Source organism: Drosophila melanogaster, chromosome 2R (genome assembly GCF_000001215.4).
Source record: "Drosophila melanogaster chromosome 2R".
Classification (NCBI taxonomy): Eukaryota; Metazoa; Arthropoda; class Insecta; order Diptera; family Drosophilidae; genus Drosophila; species Drosophila melanogaster.
Window position 1 is genome coordinate 22,402,794 of NT_033778.4, and position 17,639 is coordinate 22,420,432.

The window sequence follows — 17,639 nt, forward strand, 5'->3', positions numbered from 1 at the left end:
TAAAATTAATCTACGAGCATAAAACAAAGTGCATTGCATTATGTATCTTGCACAGATAGATCTCTTTGAGGCTGTGTGTGCGCTACACAGCGGAAAAATGTGGTTGCTATCTAGAAGGTAAGATTTAAATAATATTATAACTGATTTTCGGGATTATATATTATAGATATTGATTTTAGAATTCTTTGAGTTGGTGCAAGGTGCATTCACATGAATGTTATAAGTTACATTAAGCTATTGTAGGTCCATTTCATTTTCAGTGCTAGAATGGTGCGATGTTTGCGTTGTCTTCTTTTTTTTGGGTGCCAAGCTTGTAAACATCCGCAAATTTAGAACGCTTCCAAGGGGATTCAGATCCAGATCCACAATCAGATTCGGGTTCGGATTCGGATTCTGTGGAGCAGAGTGATAGTGGAGTGGGATTGGATGGGCGTGGATATTAATCAAATATTTATATTTACATGCACACACCAGAGCCAACACACTGGAATGCATTCGTAGAATTTCCGAGAATTCGTTTCTTTTGAAAACAAATTAATCAAACAACAAGGGCGACAACAACAAAGTTAAAAGCCAGCAGAATACTGGAAGAATAGAATGCTGACAGCAGGGAAATGTGAGAATTCTGGTGGAATAGCTCGGAAAATTTAAATGTTCCAAGAGGCGCGCAGAATCCCTGCGTTGGCAACTTAAGAGCAAGCGCTTAGAGTTTTTCCGCTCTCTTATGCGACCGGTGGTTGGCAACGCGGCCAGCTGCTGTGGGTGGGAGTGGGATGGGTAGAATGCACCAACTGCAAGGGAATGCTGGAAATTGGAAGTGGAATTGACCTAGGCTGTCCCTCTCTCTCTCTTTCTCTCTTGCCAAGTGGGAAATTGGTAGCTTGTTGTGCAGCGAATGCGACGCTTTTCAGCGTTTCCAATTGGGCACTCCTCCTGCGACTGTGCAACATGACTCATCTGCTCTCCTTCGCCGCCTTCGGCTGTTCAGTTATTCGTACTTCGGATTCGCATTCGGCTATTATGCTGGTGCGCTTCTACCTTCCTTTTTCCTCCTTTCCAGCAAACTTCGAAGCACAAAAATATACAGGAGAGCTTCGCTAACTTAAAAGTCTCATGTTGAACGAATTCTACAGTTTTTTGGTAAGCTATTTGAGAACTTGTGTAAATATATTATTTAAAATTGTTTGTCATAATTTATAAATTTATCATAAAACTTATATTGCTTTAAACTTATATTTTGAATTATTTCGGCTAAAGAACATGTAAAACTGGATCTCAGCCACTAGTCTTGCCTTAAAGATTCATAGTCATTTTTCGACACACCACTGTACCTGAATATCCCTCCATCGGCATTCGCAATCGCAGTCCATATTCCTTACTGGCAGTCCTCGGCGAACAACAGAAACGATAACGACAGCCCACGCAAAAGAGCTCAGAACTCACAAAAAACCCTGGTGACAAAACAAAGTTCAGTGTCTCGGCCGCCGTTTATCCTCAAAGGTGGCAAAAAGCAAACTGGTTTGGAAACCACATAAAAAAAAATTTGAAAAAAGTGCAAAGGATTTCGAGAAGTGGATATTGGCATACCCTCAATCATAAACAAGCAACTGAAATGAGGCATCTCTGGCTGCTCCTTCTTATCGCCTGTGGATCTGTCCAGTTCCCAGGTAAAATCGGTGCTTCCCTCTCATCTTTTGCCGCATACAGTGTTCCATTAGGAAAGACAAATTAATTTCGATTCAATTTGTAATCTTTATGGGCAGTGGATTTTTCGGCACCATTTACATATGCGGGTTCCATGGAAGAATTGGAGGGCCCTCCATGGGCTTTACATCATTCAGCCACAAAGAAATACTTGTGAATTTCTTGTTTGTCTGCTGCTACTCGTAACCCACTCATCCGCGCTAATTTGCATAATCTAGAGATTATAATCCTGGATAGACATTTTCCCAGTGCTTGTGCTTGTGTGTGGGTTGTGGGCGCTTAAGTAATCGATGAATTACACTGCACTTACCCCGTTTTTCCACTGACCCAATAGGGAAAAACTTTAACAAAAGTGTGTGCAGACTGTTAAATAAAACATATGCTACCCGCGTTATTCACAAGGCTTATTGAATGGATTCATTGGCAGTAGAAGAACTGCAATGATTCACTGATATGTTTGGGAATCAGTTACACGGAATTAGTATATCCACAAAAGTTCCCCAAATATTAATTGATTCACAAACATTACTCATAGCTACTCATTATGAATATTATATATCGACTTGATATAGGGATTGCCTCATCACACATATCAATATCAATTAAATGGTTAGACATTCACCGGAGGTTGCATTTTCGCCATCCACAAATGGAGCTGGCTCCAAACTCCATAAAACACTTGTCTGCCAAACGAAACTATCAAAGCCGAAGTGCTTCATAGGGTCGACACTCTTATGGCAAAGTTTTCCTTAAACGCTGGCTGGGAGTTAAAGAAGGGGGCGGTATGGTGGGGATAAAGTGGTAGAGTGGCAGAGTGGCAGAGGGGGGGAAAAGTTGCCTGAAAGAACGTGTGTCATTCATTGAATTGATGACAATTTGGGAACCACTTGTAAGCAGGGCATGTCTTCCCAACGCGCGATGAGTATACACAGAAAGAAAACCTCCTTTTTAGCAAAAAAAAATTTTTTTTATTTGCGATTTATCTCTTTGGTATTAGCTTTAATACTTTAATACATTGAATGCATAGTCAAACTTTTCTGCGCCTGTATGAGCATTGTTCAGTGCTTCCGAATAGAGAAATTATTGGAATAGTAAATGAAATGGGTGGCCGGGGTGCGGGGGTATGGGTTGGAATGAGCACATTGTTAAAAATATCAACATGATTAAAGTGGCTCTTGAATAATTAAGCAACTGGGAGTGGGTCCGGAGTGGATCTCTGGTACATGGTGCTATGGATGATGATGAGCTGTCAAAGGGATGAGAATGTGGCGAGGTAATTGCCGTATCATGCGTGCGTTCCACGGCTTTGTGTCCGGCTTATCGATATTAATTATACAGAGAGGACAACAGAAGCGTGGGATTGGATAGGCTTGCCACATGAGTTGACAGATTCCCATAAACGGATGGTCAGCAACTTTCTACACTTGACCCTGAATACACAAATATCTTGATGTATTATCAAAAATCGTAAGAAGGGTGGAAGTATGGCTAAACATTCAAAAGTTGGCAAATTCCCAAGTGAGAAAATTCTCATATGTGGGAACCCGCCTAGATCTCGCATTCAGAAACATCAATGTTTTAATAGCATACTTTTGGGCACCGAAAATTCCTAAAGACACCCACCACCCACCGAGCCGCTGGCAATAAATTCAACTTGATCCATACTGGCTTTATTATTTGGGAAGAATAGAATCATCCCCATTTTCCGCTGACCCAAATCGCACTTTCCGGGCAAACAAGACCCGTCCCGTCTTGTGCGGACAACTGAGCCAAGGCTAAGAAAGGTGTCCCGACTTGTCTGCCAATGTCTTTCAATTTTCTCCTAACGAGAGTGCAAACAAAACTAATAACTTTGGCACACACCCCCTCCCGACGAACACATAAACCCACGAATATTATATGGCAAATTGGCAATTTTCGCAGCCATTAAGCACTGCGTTGAATTTGCAAATGACGCAACCAGAGCGCTGTACCCACATCCTTGAGCCAAATCCAGATACAAACGGATAGCCGCAAACGTGTGGCTTGCATATGCCGAGTATTCCCGATTCGGATTCCATTCCGTGACCTGACCTCCAACTGAAGTTGTAACCATCATATCACTCCAGAATGGGCGTTGACACGCTCCCTGGGAAATTTCGTATGGAAAAGGGGCTTGGCCGCGCGGCATGTTCCGTATTTCGTTAATGGTTTTATGCTGCCTTCCGCGTCTTTGGGGCTTAGGCTTGGAAACTATCGCCAGACACGGAAATCTGGGCTGGCAGCGTTTCGAGTGCTTTTCAATGAGTACACAGCAGAAAAATTAACTGGCTTAATCGTATGTATATTCAGTTCAGACCTGTAGAACTAATATTATAGCAGCAAAATATATTATGCAGCAGACACAAAAATTACCCTTTTAGCCGGAAGCACATGCATCGATGTATCGATTTTGATATTTATCCGAGAAATAGATACCACACAAACAGATACCAAGCTCATTTTTATCCGTGTAGCCTAATCTGCGCGTGTGTTCGGAAGCCCGGACTAATTACCATTTGTTCCAGGTGTGCTGACCTTGCCGGAGGCACTCCCAGCCAAATCTTCATCGGCCGCTGGAGGCGGAAACGGAGGTGGAGCCGGGGGAGCCGTCACTGCCCCGTCAGCAGGAGACACCAGCAAGGACTACGACTACGAGGAGGACCAGCAGCGGGCTCCGGGAAACCTGGCCAAGTCGACCGCTGATCCCAAAGTTCCAGAGCCATACTTCGAGCACAGCGATGTGGATATCTATGTGCCGCAGAACGCGACCAGCGCCAAGTTGGAGTGCCCAGTTAAAAATTATAATGGTAAGTTGATAAATTATGCTTTTTGTTTTTGAAAAAGTTATGATTAAATGTCTGGCCACCCTTAACTTTGATAACAAAACGATTGCCAAAAAGTGCATGCCAAGTATTGATTTTCCACCTCTTTTCAAGCTGCACACCACGTCGTTCTCTGGTACAAGGAGAAGGTACAGGTATCCAGCGGAATGAATATATTCAACCACATCTATGCCCTGGACGAGCAGTTCTCCCTGACCGTTCCCCTGGCATCCAATGCCACCGAGGAGCGCTACGAGTGCGAGGTACTGCCGAACAAAGTGCGACACACGGCTACCATTCGCTTTGGCCCGGAGCCAAGCACCCCGGCTCCATCTCTGCTTCCGGCACCGGCGGGCACATCTGCTTCCTCCGTCAACGATTCGGCGGCTCACGGACGGGACATTAGCCTCTGGCTGCTGGGCCTCTTTCTGGCCCCGCTCCAGTTGGCAGTGACCTTTCGGTTCTGAAGCAGTTTGAGTTCAAGACCGCTCCATAAATCTGCACCACCGGCATTACGTGATTACGTTTGGAGATGTGCACCGCAACAGATGAGCTTGACATTGGGATGTAGCCCTCGGATAACGTCGATGGCCTGGCAAATTTGCGATAGTTGTTTGCTTTGTTACTGTATTATATGGGAAAACGATTTTCCAGGGAAGCGAACTTCCCAGAGCTATAGGTTATTTAAATTTTACACTTCCAACTCAGCTTCCTCTACTTCCAATATCGATGTTTTAGACCTCATTTGAAGTAAAATTGTTTGTAAGCCATTACTTGAACTTAGATACGCTACCTATAGGATCGAATTAGCCTAGTGTGATTGCTTTAGTATTGCGCTTAGTCGAGAGATTAGTACATAATTGATTTTAACTTAGCGGAACAAAATGCGATACCAAGTGGCTTACCGAATCATTGTGAAGGAAACTATATATATGTGAACAGATTATGAGTACATAAAAACAATGTATGCAATTTTGTCGAATGTAAAACTGAAATAAACTAGAGCTGCTAAAGACCCAGCTGAATCCATTCAACGAAATCCACCCCTATATAGCTACACACACACATGCAGACCGGCAGGATTCGGTGGCTTGCTTTCCGAGAGTGGCAGGGGATAAACACACGCGCGACCAGGACAACAACAAAGCGCTGAGGTCCTTGTAGGAGCTCACTGCAGCTGCAACGCGGCGCAAGAGTGGGAGGAGGAATTCCGCAACGTGCGCAGGGCCTGGCAACCATATGGTGGCTTCTAAGGGTGGTACTTATGGTGGTGGCACAAGCCTCAAGCGACTACTTCGCCTTCCGGATCAGTTGTCAACTGCATAGCGGCCAGGACACACATCTAGTCAGCGGAGTAAATCAGCGTCAGTGAAAAAAGCCAAGGTGAGTGCTCGCCTATCAGTTGTGTCAAGAATCAGGCCTGAGACATCCATATCATTCAGATGATACCGCACAGCGAGAATCCTTTTTCGATCGAGGATACTTACGTCGAGGAGCCACAGTTCTCTGAGCAGTGCGGCAACAGTCGTTGTGGACAGCCCCAAACTGCGTATGAGGTCTATCAGAGAATCCTGCTAAGATTACAAGCCCAGGAACATACACGCTCCACAGAAGCCAATGAATATGAGATAAGGAAGAAGTTCTGGATAGCCAGCTTCACTGGGAGGCCCTTGCAATATCAATGTTAGTTGAACAACACAAAAGAAAACCATATCCCTGATAGAAAATATATCCAAAGATAGACAGACATTTGTTTTAAGCCTTTATTAACTTTATAGCCTTACTTTAGACATTAACAGTTAAACTTAAGCTACTTACCCATCAGATTTAAAATAAAATAATACTTTGAAAAAACCTGAAATATTTTAGTTATGCAAACTCTTTATATGTTTATTCAATGTTTTTTCTTTTTCATTTATAAATTTATAATAGTTTATTAACTTATTTTTAGACGCACTTTAAGGTCTTGATGTGATCTTCATTTCGTTTTTTTTTTTTTTTTTTTTTTTTTTGATTAAACAATGTGATAAGTTCGCACGGTTTTATTTCATTAGATATAAACCTCTTGATTCTACTGCTAGTGAGACAATTGTTTAATTACGTAATGCATATATTCATGGTAAATGAGGGGTCGAGTCATTTAAAAGAATAGGATAGTTAGATCTGATTGCAGAGAATTTATTAAATTCATTCAATGCGTATCATTTTATTACATTCATAGAAAATTACGAACTCGGGAAATCATAATTTAAACATAATAGGAATTATTTGACTTATTATCTGTTGAAATGGTCCAGAAAAGGCATGCCAACAGTTTAACATATTTATGGATATACAAATTTAAGATTAATATTGTTTGTGGGAATTGATAGCGCAAGTGCGCGTTTTATAAATATTAATGTTTATTAATTGATAGCATCATTTTGAATGCTGCTTTCTTCTTGATTAAAGTATTTTCAATGTGCTCCCAGCATGGATTTTATAACGTAAGCATTGTCCTTTGTTTTCATTTATAGCGGTGTGCGACGAAATCAACCGGAGCTCTATTATTTATATTTTTTAAGTATTGTATACGGATTGGGCTTATAGGACTTGATGGGCGGTTCGCGCATACGTTTCATGTCAGTCGGATATGGACGTTTATATGCCGCTGCGTTTGTCGGTATTATTGATGGACGTGCTATAAAATTGGTTGATTATTATTTGTAGTATTTTATGCGTGTATGTAATTACTATAAAGGAGTGAATCGTTGCATAATATTAATCATTCCAGTGTATTATATAGTTTGATCTGAGAGCTTGCTCAATCACAGTTATTGGTTTTGATAGTATGATCTAATCTAATCTATAACCCAAAGTTCCTGTCAAAGGTGCATCCCAAAAAACTGGTGCATTCAGGGGAAAAATCGATCTTATGTCATAGACCCCGGCACTACCCAAATAAAGAATGCATGCTTGGGATTAACTTACGTTTGCTGTACTCATAGCCCGTAGGCGGACGCTTGGGGGGCATACGATGTTCATACTCATAGGCCACCTCCTCCACATCGTCGACTCTATAAAAATGAAAATGTTAATTGCTGGGTTAACAGATGTTGGCTAGGATTTAAGGCACTACTATGACGCGAGGACTCTCGGTTCCATTACTCCTGGTGGGGTCATTAAATAATACAAAATTATACTTTACAAGTAACTTACTCGGGCGGATTTTCCGCAGCTCTCTTAATCAGGTTGATGTATTTGGGAGCCCCATTGCTGTTGCCTCCAAACTTCTTGTCGAAGACAGATCTGCAAAATAATATATTTTTATTCTCATGCCCAAAGGCTGCATAGGGTGTAAGATTACCTGTAGGCCTCCAGATTCGGTCCGTGAATGTTTTTGGCTGACTCGGGATCCATTTCCATCAGCTCGCGCAGCTGTTCGTGTGAAACCTCGTCGTTCTTGTCTGGAATAAGATACTTACGGATCTCGGCCAGAGCGTAGGCTATGCGGGCATAGCACTCCGCCGGAGTGGCCACCGTGCTGACCTCCAAAAATAGGTCCTTCTGAAGATGAGCATATCTCGGGTCGCCTGTGCTGCGCAGCTGCTCTTCTTTGTTACGATCGCGGATCGAACTGCGACCCTTAATGGCAATCTTGCACTGGGTCTCCTCCTGAAGGCGACGCAGCGAATTGCCCTTGGGCCCCAGGATCTTGCCAGTGAAGTTGAACTGCGCAAGGGTACGGATTTATTTTTCGAACGGAGAGGACAGCTAATTGTATAAACCCACCTTGGGATACTGCTTTACGGGCACGAAGACCTTTTGGGTAATCTTCATCGGCTTCTGCTTGTACACGTCTGCGTAGAACTCTTTTCCGGGAATACGACCAGTGCAGTAGACACGGTCCACAGCTGCAATATTGGGATTAGTACCATTAAAATACCCTGTAAAAGGGCCAAATTGATTTTACCCTCGTCGATTAGCAGTGCGCAAAGTGGAAAGTCCGCGGACAATCGCTGGCGCTCCTCGTCCAAATCGGCGAGAAACTTTTGGGCCACCTCGTTAAGACGCGGCTGGTGATCGTGGGTGGGTGGCTGTTTCTCAGTAAACTCGCTTGGGGTTTCCATTTTTATCATAACAATCTTTACAGAAAATTACAATTAAAAATGGTGTAGACTGAAAAACAGTATGTACACCAATGAACTAAAATAATGGCAGAGCTGCCAAGCGTGTGAAGTTTTCGGGCTGCCAACTTTTTTAATTCAATAGTGATTGTTTAAATGTCGATTTTTTCCACTGTGTACAAAATGTCGTGTTTGAAACACAGAAGTAGTACAATTACTATAGATTATTTTAAAAAGTTAAATCTGTTAGTAAGGAGCTTCGCCGAGAAGATAGCGGAGCTGCCACCATTTCGATTTCATACATGGTGCAATATCGATATTTTTGGCGGCTGCCTTGATACTCATCTCTAAAAATATGGTATTTGGATTGCATTCGCTTGGTTTGTTTTCAATTTTTATAGTGCGCAATGGCCAGCGAGGAACTATTTGAGGCTGAATTCTCGGAAGAACAGGACTTGGAGCATCAGCAGGCCATGGAGACTGAGGAGGCGGAGCTAGCGGAAACAGAAGAGCCTTTGGAAATCACCGAGGAATCGCCGGATAATCCTGAGGCAGAATCTACAACAGAACAATTGACAGAAAAACCAGGTAAGTTAGATGCACTTAGATAGAATTTCTCCTATATGGCTCCTTTCCTTCCAGTGACGAATGGCAACAAGGCCCCTGCTGATAACGAAGCCAAGATGACACAACTGCCGTTGGCCAGGATACGGAACATAATGAAACTAGATCCGGATCTGCATATGGCCAACAATGAGGCCGTGTTCATAGTGGCGAAGGCAGTGGAACTATTCATAGCCTCGTTGTCACGGGAATCATATACCTACACGGCGCAGTCCAAAAAGAAAACCATACAAAAGAGGGACGTGGATATGGCCATTTCTGCTGTGGACAGTTTGCTATTCCTTGATGGAGCCATGAACTTTTGAACACCCCCACAAATGAAACTGGATTTGTCGATTATACTTTTATACTTTATTTAGGGATATTCAGCGGCAAACAAATTCAGTTCTAAACGTCCTTATGGTTTTATGTTAAAAATAATATTTAAGTTATAAAACAATTGTTGATTCGCAAAGAAAAAAAAACAAAAAAGAAATCATAATTATAAACGACAACGTTTAACGTTTCACAATACTCTTTGCTATTCGGAATTTGTAACGAAGCCGGCATTTGGTTAATTTATTTAACTGCTGAATAGTGTGGTTTGTTGTTTGTTAATCATACTCTGTCCGCAGGCGATACTTACTTTGTCGTTGGGCACATACATTTGTAGTTTATATTTTGCTTTTTATGTTGGTTTTATCTCCATTATCTTATGAAACAATATTTTCAAGCTTAGTCTAAAATTATGCTTTGATAAATTAATTGTTTTGGGGGGGTTTTCGCTTGTGTTTAGTTCTCTTCTCGTATTGGCTTTAACTAGTATTAGGTTGATTGAAGTATGTCTTTTGTTTTTACAATCTTTTTGAGGATAAAATTTGTTGCATTATTGGTTTCTTGTTTTAATTTTAAACACAATTTGAATATCGGACAACAGTTGCAATAAAAATTTACGTTTTTTATTTGATTTTCGTTTATATATTATATTTAATAGGTGTGAATAGTTGGATTGTTGACTTCAAACATTTTGATATTTCGTTGGAATATATTTTAATCTTTACGCTTAACATTGTTTAGTTGTGGTTGTTGTTGTTGTTGTAGTTGTTGTTGAGGTTGGTTTCTTGGGGTTTTGGAAAATCGATGGGTTAACGTATTTTCGGATATGGAGCCGAGCGATATCGCACGCTTTCACGAGATCGGGATCCAGTTTCGTAGTGAGCAGATGAATGTGATCCCGAGCCCGAGGTGGTTGGTCGATATGACGATGATGAACGACCGTTGCTTGGTTTTGCTATTTTGAAAAGAATTTTATTTGTTGTTTAGACTTTAAATTGTTTCTTGTTCTGTCTCTGTGGTGCTGTTTTTTGGTTTTTGGTTTTTCTTTTGCTTAGCATATATACATTGTAAAAAAAAGAAAAATATATTGTTTAACCGGTTTTGAATGCACTACACCCTACGAAACGTTATTGTTTTGAGTAAAATGCATTTCGTTTCATCACGTTTCAAAAAAAGTTGTTCCACAAACCTTTCAGCTTGGATTTTATAGTTTAAGCATGTTCAAATATTTTTGGGTTTCTTGCCATGAAGTTTTATGGTTTTGTTTTCAAAGTGTGAATTTCAGTAATTTGATTGTTTGATCGATTGTTTTAATATTTTGGCTCTGGCTTCTTGTGAGTATGTTAGTAGTCGTCCAATTAATGAAGATGATTTACTGGTTGCTGTTCGGTTTAGTTGATTTGGCCTCTGTTCAGGCATAGTGCATTTAAAATCTTGTTAAAATGGGATGGGTTGCCGTTTTAATAATTTTGGTACGCGGCCTTGTTTCTTTTTCTTTTTTGGTTTCTGTTTTTTTCTGCGTTTTCAATTTATCGGCGCTTAGTTGGATAGATTTTGTTTTGTTTTCGAGTTTTTTTTTTGTTTTGATTTGCGCGAGTTAAGTTTAAACGTTTACATTGCTATTTGTCGTATTCTTTTTCTTTTCTTCATTTTGTTTATTTTTACATGCCTGCTGAGGGGAAGAGATTATTGGTCTAGAAATCTAGGTATCTTACCTGGATAGGCCGCCGCGTAGGAAGAGGAGGACGAGTGGGGGTGATACTCACGCCGATAGTCGCGCTCGTAGGAGCTACTGTCATACTGGGCGTGGTGGGTCGAGTGCTTTGATGTTTGGGGCGGCGGTGTGGCATAGCGATCATATTCTCCATGGTGGTCATATAGCTCGTGGTCCCGTGATCTGTTGAAAAAGTAAGGGATTAAAGGAGGGTTTTCTAACAATGGTTGATAACACAGATGCACGCTATTGAAAGCATAAGAATTTAACTTCTAAAGGCATCATTAACGCGATTGAACTTAGCTAACCTGTGCGTCTTTACGATCCCATAGTTGGGATCGTCCATCACATATCGAGCCTTCTCCAGAATCGAATAGACTTTGGGCTTTGAAGAAGCAGGGGGCGGGGTGCTGTGACGAAAGGAATTCCTTAGTAACCAATTAAAATTCAACGAAAATTGACAAGCCTACCGGGAACTGTAGGCGCCATGATCGCCATAGGATTTGGAATAGTGGTGAGACTTCTTGTACATGCGCTCCTTGCCATCCATCTCGCGTAGTTGCTCCAACCGAATGTCGTCGTTGGCGTCGGGTATCATAAACTTGCGGATCTCGCCTAGCGCATAGCTGATCCTGTGATAGGCCTCCGCTGGAGGGGCCACCGTGGATATCTCCACGTGCAAATCGCGGCTGAGATGGGCGTACTTTGGATTTCCGGAGCTGCGAAGCTCCTCCTCCTTACCGTGGTCGCGCATCGAGTTGCGCCCCATAACCACCATTTTGCACATAGTCTCTTCCTGCAGCTGCCGCAGTGTGTTGCCCTTGGGCCCCAGGATCTTGCCAACGAAATTGAACTTGGGGTACTCCTTGATGGGGAACAAGACTTTCTGGGCCACGCGGATGGGCTTTTCGCTGTACACGTTGGCATATATCTCGGGCTTTGGTATGCGTCCGCTGACCAAGATCTTCTCCACCTCTGCGGGGCCATGAAAAATTGCAATTAGATCCACTATAGCTTACATGTCGCAGCGCCTAACTCACCGTCGTCAAGTAAGCGCTTGGTGATGATGTGCTTCTTCTCGAGCGTCTTCTTTTCCAGCAGGCACTCCTGCAGATACGCGTTGGTCTTCTCATTCAGCTGGGGCGTGTCCCGCAGGGCGGCGTGGCTGGTGGTGTGTCCGCCGCCATCCGCCTCAGGGGTCTCTGGAGCACCGGTAGCCGCTGGCTCCTCGTCGCGTCGCTTCCGCTTGTAGTCGGCGGCGTCCTCGTTGTAGTCTCTGTCGTAGTCGCGCGGCATTGCGTTTTGTAGGATTTCTGGCCTGGAGGATTCGTGAATTTTAAAACTCCTACTCTTGAATACAAAATTCTACTATTGCAGAATTAGTTGGCTGAAAAAATATGTATGTGGTAGGACATCGATAGGTAAATCGGCATCACCGATTCGATAGCGTATTATCGGTTACTGCCGATAACAACCCGCCATCATGTGCATTAGTAGTTTATGACTTATCAATTTTATTAAAAACTTTCCCATAACAAAGAGAGCATTTAAATTATATTTGTAATTTAAAAATCACTAAGTGCATATTATAAATTATTGCCATGCACCTGACGACGCATCTATGTTAATATATAGCGTTAGATAGTGTCTGCAAGCCGATAACAACTATGCGCCCTTAACAGCACCGTCGATTGGCAGCGAACAGCACGCTGCAGAAGCACGAGAGACAGCCCGAGAGACCGGAGTTGCCGGACCGAGCCGCTGACATAGTAAATGTCCGAATAAAATACACACTTGGAAAAAGAGAGAAAAATTAGGGCCATTGGGAAGGCTGAAGTGTGCTAAGTTAGCAATCATACCGAATCGACAGCAAAAGCGATCGCCCGCAATCTGCGCACGGAAAATCCGAGACTCGGCGACTTAGCAGGACGATAGAGCGACAGCGATCCCGAAGGCAGGACGACAAATGGCGGAGAACGGACTGCGCGTGCCAGGGTCATCCGCGGTGGCCTCTGCGGTGGCTTCCACTGCGACGGGAGTCGGCGGTGGATCAGCAGCGGGAACTGCGGGGGCCGGGACAGGAGTGGTGCCCACCGGCGTCAGCGGCGGGACGAGCAACGGGGAGCATGAGAACGAACACAACGCCAACGCAGACGGCGAGAAGGCCCAGCCGGCGCCGGCGGTCCAGAAGTACATGCAGGAGCTCATGACGGAGCGATCGCGCATGGAAAACCACTTCCCCCTGGCGGTGAAGCTAATTGACGAAGGTAAATTGATTTGTCAGGGGCACTTCATGGTAATTACTTTGATTTCCCTCTGTTTTTGCAGCTCTGGAGCGTGTGCAGCTAAACGGACGCATTCCCACGAGAGACCAGTACGCCGATGTCTACCAGCAGCGCACCATCAAGCTGTCCCAAAAAGTGCACGTGCCCATCAAGGACAAGAAGTTCAACTATGTGGGCAAGCTACTGGGGCCCAAGGGCAACTCACTGCGTCGCCTGCAGGAGGAGACGCAGTGCAAGATCGTCATACTTGGTCGCTTCTCAATGAAGGATCGCGCACGTGAGGAGGAGCTGCGCAACTCCGCGGACGCGAAGTACGCCCACCTGAATCTTCCTCTGCACGTCGAGGTGTCCACCATTGCTCCGCCCGCCGAGGCGTACGCTCGGGTGGCGTATGCCCTGGCCGAGATTCGGCGGTACCTCACGCCGGACAAGCACGATGACATCCGCCAAGAGCAGTACCGCGAACTCATGGAGGATCCGGAGGCGGCCAAGAAGCTGACGCTTCGCCAGCTGCAACAGCAGTCGAATGCGGCAGCTAGTGGTGCAGGAGGAGGAGGCGGTGGTGGAGGCGGAAACGGAAATGGCGGCGCAGCTGGATCCGGCAGCAATAATGGCAATGGGAACCAGCGCTCCGGCGGCAACTACAGGTGGGTTGCAGTTCAATGTCCTCTACGAGCCTCGAGTCTAGCTAAACTCCCATGTTTCTTACAGACAAAAGTTTCAGCAACAATCACACTATCGCCACAACGAGGAGACTGTCTATTTTCGCTCACACAACAATGCGTACCACCAGCCAAAACCCTATGTGCCAGGTAAGTCTGGGCTCTCCTGGTCCATAGACCATAGATTCTATGTTCGCTTTTGCAGCCGCCCAACGGGGCAATGCCATGCACACCACCTTGCCACCGCAAGCAATTGTGCGAGCCTCACCGCCCGGAATGGTCGTCAGTGCGGCCAGCTTCAATGGCCGAAATGCCGGACTGGGTAATGCCGGCGGTGGCGGAATCATGGCCAATAGCATCGTGGCCACCACTGGCGGTGGCATCGGTGGCGCTGTGCCGCCTAACATGCGTTACCGTCCCGCTGCCCCCTACCAGTTTGTCAAGAAATAATACAGATGGGAGGATGCACCGCCCGCTGCCGTTCGCTGTTTGTTCAACTATTCCTCACCATCATTGATGCCTCATCCGGAAGTATTCACGCCCATCTGTCATACCCATCCAAACACCCACAACCACACACAGCTCCAAAGGTAGATGTAGTAACTATGAGAACATTGGAAACTTGTCATGCATTGATTTCATCAAGATTTCGGCAGGGTGGAAACCAAAACGAAACGAATGAGTAAATCTATGTTTAAGAAAACTAGCCTAAGTAGACAAATGCTCCGAGGAACAGACGAACACCTCAGCCACCCAACCAAAACCAAAACTAACCGACCAGACAAACACCCACCACCCCACACGCACGCAACCTCTTCTCGAGGATTGGGTTCGAAGGATCACGAGGGTCTGCGATCTAAGACTTTGGAATCCGTGTGTTGGGCCCTGCGAGCATTTGGAAGAGAAGAATTGAAGAAGAAGAACGAGGAGGAGGTGGAGAACGCCTCGATGTTGGATCGGGCCGAATCGAATGGACGCATTCAAGGTTGGTCCCAGTCGAGCCAAATGTCCTTGTTTTGTTTTGTCGCATATTATTAACATTTTAATTTTACCACTGACGCGTGCGAAGATTTCATCACTTTGTAATTTATATAAATGAATATATATATCTCCTTATGCTTACTATCATACGTATCCTTCTCGCAGTCGCTTTAACTCTATTGCTTTTCCAACTCTGCGTTTAAGTTTATCCCATTTTTTGTTGTAATGCGTTTTGTATTATGTTTACGTTTAGAAGAGGAGGCTTCTTATTTTTATTTGTTACGTCGCCAGGACAGAAAAAGCAACTGCAAACGATCATGAATAATATATATAACAAGTATATACAAGCGGTATGATTTATAACACATAGTGCATATGCAACACCACACGATCATACGCGCGTACGCATATTCAAAACATCAGCATATTCACCTAAAGCCGTAAAGTTTAAACCAAATGAACATTAGAAACGCAAACGAGAATCTAAAACACAGATCGGAGCAGGAGACCGATTTCGCCTACGATAATGCAAATGCAACGGACATAGCAAACCACATACGATCAGAGAAAATATGCAAACACATACATACATACATAATTGTTATTGTTGTTAAAAGCAACTAAAATTGTAATAGAAATTATGCAAATATACATACGAATATGACGACAAATGTTAATTGCAGCCTAGTTATTATTTTGTTCATTCACACCCACATCGGAACGGAACCTAAGATATAGTCTTAAATAAAGAGAGAGTGCAGCCAGCAGATCCGCACGGACTAGGCCTAGATCTAGACCTTGTTGACGATGCTTCTACAGCCACAAGACACACGAAACTTGAACACAGCCCTATTTGTATTGATTTTGAACATTGAACACACTGCATGTAAACCCCATACACATATATGTAAACGTACGAAAGTACTGTGCATCATTATGTATTGCTGATTATCGTTAAATAAATTTCCAATTTGAATTTCCCAGACTCATTATTACAAATTGAGTCGTGAGCGTACAGCAAGCAAACCGCATCGTTGTGGTAAATAACAAATCATTTAACTTTATTGGCTAACAAATACAGGACACTCGCTCTCTACAAGGCCTTCACGAGCTGCATCAGCGAGTAGGGGTTCTTGTTGCTCATGAACTTGAGCTGCTCCTCGAATCCCTGCGGCGTCTTGTTGATCCAGTGTCGGTCGAGATAGTAGCTGATGTAGCTGTGGAATTCCTTGTCCGTGTAGTTTTCCACATGGATGGGCACAAACGGATCTAGATGCTCGAAGCCCTCCTTGCCGAGCAGATAGCGCGGCATATAGGAGTCCATGTGGCCCTCAGTCATTGCGATCTTGTCCACGGACAGGATGCATACTCCGTTTGTCCAGTCGTAGTTGGTGATGTCGAGGAAGGGCTGTGTGAGCGTGACCCGATCCGGAGTCACGAGCTGCTTGTTGTCGGAGAAAATGCGAGTAACCGGATGGAAGAAGGCATTGAAGCCATCAATGGCCACCATTACTTTGCACTGTCCAGCGGTGGAGAGTTGTTTCAGTTCCGCAATTAGCGCCGCCGTGGTCTCCGAGGCGTACTTGATGCGTGCTATCCCATGTTCCACAAGCTCAATTAACGAGGAACCCGCCGGCGTGCTCTCGCGCTTGCTCCACACGTACTCCTTGCTGGTTTTCAGCTGCAACCGCTGGAGCAGCGGTCCATTCTGAGTCTTGAAGTGCACCAGCCAGGCAGCAGCGTCAAATGGCAGGTCAATCATGCCCTCCTGGCCGGCGGCATTGGACGCCTCCTTGGGCCGCTTCATCCAGTTGGGAGCCCAGGGCACGTGGACCAGCAGGAAGTCGTTGAGGGCACCGTAGTGCAACACATGAGCCATGGTCAGCGTCTTGCCTGTGCCGTTCTCTCCGTAGAGCACATAACGAACCACCGGCTTGGTCAGGTCACCGTCTTTGATGTACTGCAACAGTTCCAGGGCCGGGTTCCGGACCATCAGACAGGCTTCGGTGAACGTTTTGATCTGCTGCTCATACTGTTTAGGCAGCCCGCCGCCGGTGAAGATTTGCTTTTTCTGCTCCGCGGGAATAGTGTAGAACTTGGCCACCTGCATCGCCGAATGCTCGCCGGGATTGGATACCGCCGTACGGAACTCACTAATCGTCGCTCCCTCCGCCGGCGAGGCTGCGGCGTTCGTGGACATTTGCTGGACATGGCGCTGCAGCTGGGCGGAGACACGCGACAGGCTGCCAAAGCGATTCCGGATCATTTTCATAGAGAATTCGCTGAAAGCTTGTTAAATAAGACCTGGAACCTGCGACCTGGTGGGTATCGGCACTTGGTGACTATCGATAACGAACCGGAGATGGCAGCTAATCGCCCCTCATCCACAAATAATCGGCAGGTAT

At 44.6% G+C, this 17,639-nt stretch overlaps 7 protein-coding genes, 1 long non-coding RNA gene and 1 other non-coding gene across 19 annotated transcripts; 4 read left to right on the plus strand and 5 right to left on the minus strand.

The window, feature by feature from the left end:
• Positions 1-101: 101 nt before the first annotated feature.
• On the minus strand, positions 102-402 carry lncRNA:CR44760 (long non-coding RNA:CR44760). The gene has a single exon (NR_124696.1). It is a non-coding gene; the product is annotated as a long non-coding RNA:CR44760 (long non-coding RNA).
• Positions 403-1,383: 981 nt separating this feature from the next.
• CG6044 (uncharacterized protein) lies at positions 1,384-5,747 on the plus strand. Of its 2 annotated transcripts, none has more exons than NM_001169781.2 (3): positions 1,384-1,667; positions 4,251-4,532; positions 4,662-5,747. In NM_001169781.2, exons 1-3 carry the CDS (start codon positions 1,613-1,615, stop codon positions 5,012-5,014), a joined length of 690 nt encoding a protein of 229 aa, NP_001163252.2. In that variant the 5' UTR covers positions 1,384-1,612; the 3' UTR covers positions 5,015-5,747. The 2 variants fall into 2 exon arrangements, with proteins under 2 accessions (NP_001163252.2, NP_611668.1); NM_137824.2 differs by having other exon boundaries at positions 4,662-5,579.
• On the plus strand, positions 5,732-6,549 carry VepD (Ventrally-expressed protein D). Of its 3 annotated transcripts, none has more exons than NM_001299791.1 (2): positions 5,732-5,930; positions 5,990-6,405. In NM_001299791.1, the coding sequence occupies exon 2, from the start codon at positions 5,990-5,992 to the stop codon at positions 6,233-6,235; it is 246 nt and encodes an 81-aa protein (NP_001286720.1). In that variant the 5' UTR covers positions 5,732-5,930; the 3' UTR covers positions 6,236-6,405. The 3 variants fall into 3 exon arrangements, with proteins under 3 accessions (NP_001286720.1, NP_001246459.1, NP_788425.1); NM_001259530.2 differs by having other exon boundaries at positions 5,856-5,930; positions 5,990-6,549; NM_176245.4 differs by having other exon boundaries at positions 5,856-5,930.
• qkr58E-3 (quaking related 58E-3) lies at positions 6,415-8,752 on the minus strand. Of its 3 annotated transcripts, none has more exons than NM_001299792.1 (6): positions 8,500-8,752; positions 8,319-8,440; positions 7,894-8,258; positions 7,746-7,835; positions 7,518-7,603; positions 6,415-7,227 (listed from the first exon to the last, which is right to left on the minus strand). In NM_001299792.1, exons 1-6 carry the CDS (start codon positions 8,654-8,656, stop codon positions 7,094-7,096), a joined length of 954 nt encoding a protein of 317 aa, NP_001286721.1. In that variant the 5' UTR covers positions 8,657-8,752; the 3' UTR covers positions 6,415-7,093. The 3 variants fall into 3 exon arrangements, with proteins under 3 accessions (NP_001286721.1, NP_001246460.1, NP_477306.3); NM_001259531.2 differs by having other exon boundaries at positions 6,560-7,227; NM_057958.5 differs by having other exon boundaries at positions 6,711-7,227.
• Positions 8,753-8,995: 243 nt separating this feature from the next.
• On the plus strand, positions 8,996-9,789 carry PolE4 (DNA polymerase epsilon subunit 4). 2 transcript variants are annotated; one of them, NM_001169782.2, is made up of 2 exons: positions 8,996-9,241; positions 9,296-9,789. In NM_001169782.2, the coding sequence occupies exons 1-2, from the start codon at positions 9,061-9,063 to the stop codon at positions 9,580-9,582; spliced, it is 468 nt and encodes a 155-aa protein (NP_001163253.1). In that variant the 5' UTR covers positions 8,996-9,060; the 3' UTR covers positions 9,583-9,789. The 2 variants fall into 2 exon arrangements, with proteins under 2 accessions (NP_001163253.1, NP_611669.1); NM_137825.4 differs by having other exon boundaries at positions 9,296-9,732.
• On the minus strand, positions 9,763-12,725 carry qkr58E-1 (quaking related 58E-1). 3 transcript variants are annotated; one of them, NM_001299793.1, is made up of 5 exons: positions 12,347-12,725; positions 11,777-12,281; positions 11,615-11,716; positions 11,359-11,489; positions 9,763-10,547 (listed from the first exon to the last, which is right to left on the minus strand). In NM_001299793.1, the coding sequence occupies exons 1-5, from the start codon at positions 12,600-12,602 to the stop codon at positions 10,402-10,404; spliced, it is 1,140 nt and encodes a 379-aa protein (NP_001286722.1). In that variant the 5' UTR covers positions 12,603-12,725; the 3' UTR covers positions 9,763-10,401. The 3 variants fall into 3 exon arrangements, with proteins under 3 accessions (NP_001286722.1, NP_523809.2, NP_001286723.1); NM_079085.5 differs by having other exon boundaries at positions 10,124-10,547; positions 11,308-11,489; NM_001299794.1 differs by having other exon boundaries at positions 10,354-11,489.
• Positions 12,726-12,766: 41 nt separating this feature from the next.
• On the plus strand, positions 12,767-16,208 carry qkr58E-2 (quaking related 58E-2). Of its 3 annotated transcripts, none has more exons than NM_001299795.1 (5): positions 12,767-13,573; positions 13,635-14,238; positions 14,303-14,403; positions 14,459-14,843; positions 14,900-15,909. In NM_001299795.1, the coding sequence occupies exons 1-4, from the start codon at positions 13,273-13,275 to the stop codon at positions 14,701-14,703; spliced, it is 1,251 nt and encodes a 416-aa protein (NP_001286724.1). In that variant the 5' UTR covers positions 12,767-13,272; the 3' UTR covers positions 14,704-14,843; positions 14,900-15,909. The 3 variants fall into 3 exon arrangements, with proteins under 3 accessions (NP_001286724.1, NP_001286725.1, NP_523810.2); NM_001299796.1 differs by having other exon boundaries at positions 13,016-13,573; positions 14,910-16,208; NM_079086.3 differs by having other exon boundaries at positions 13,016-13,573.
• asRNA:CR45152 (antisense RNA:CR45152) lies at positions 13,002-13,669 on the minus strand. Its single transcript, NR_124697.1, has 2 exons — positions 13,166-13,669; positions 13,002-13,099 (listed from the first exon to the last, which is right to left on the minus strand).
• Positions 16,144-17,583, minus strand: mRpS29 (mitochondrial ribosomal protein S29). The gene has a single exon (NM_079087.4). The coding sequence runs from the start codon at positions 17,504-17,506 to the stop codon at positions 16,328-16,330; it is 1,179 nt and encodes a 392-aa protein (NP_523811.1). The 5' UTR covers positions 17,507-17,583; the 3' UTR covers positions 16,144-16,327.
• Positions 17,584-17,639: the final 56 nt, after the last annotated feature.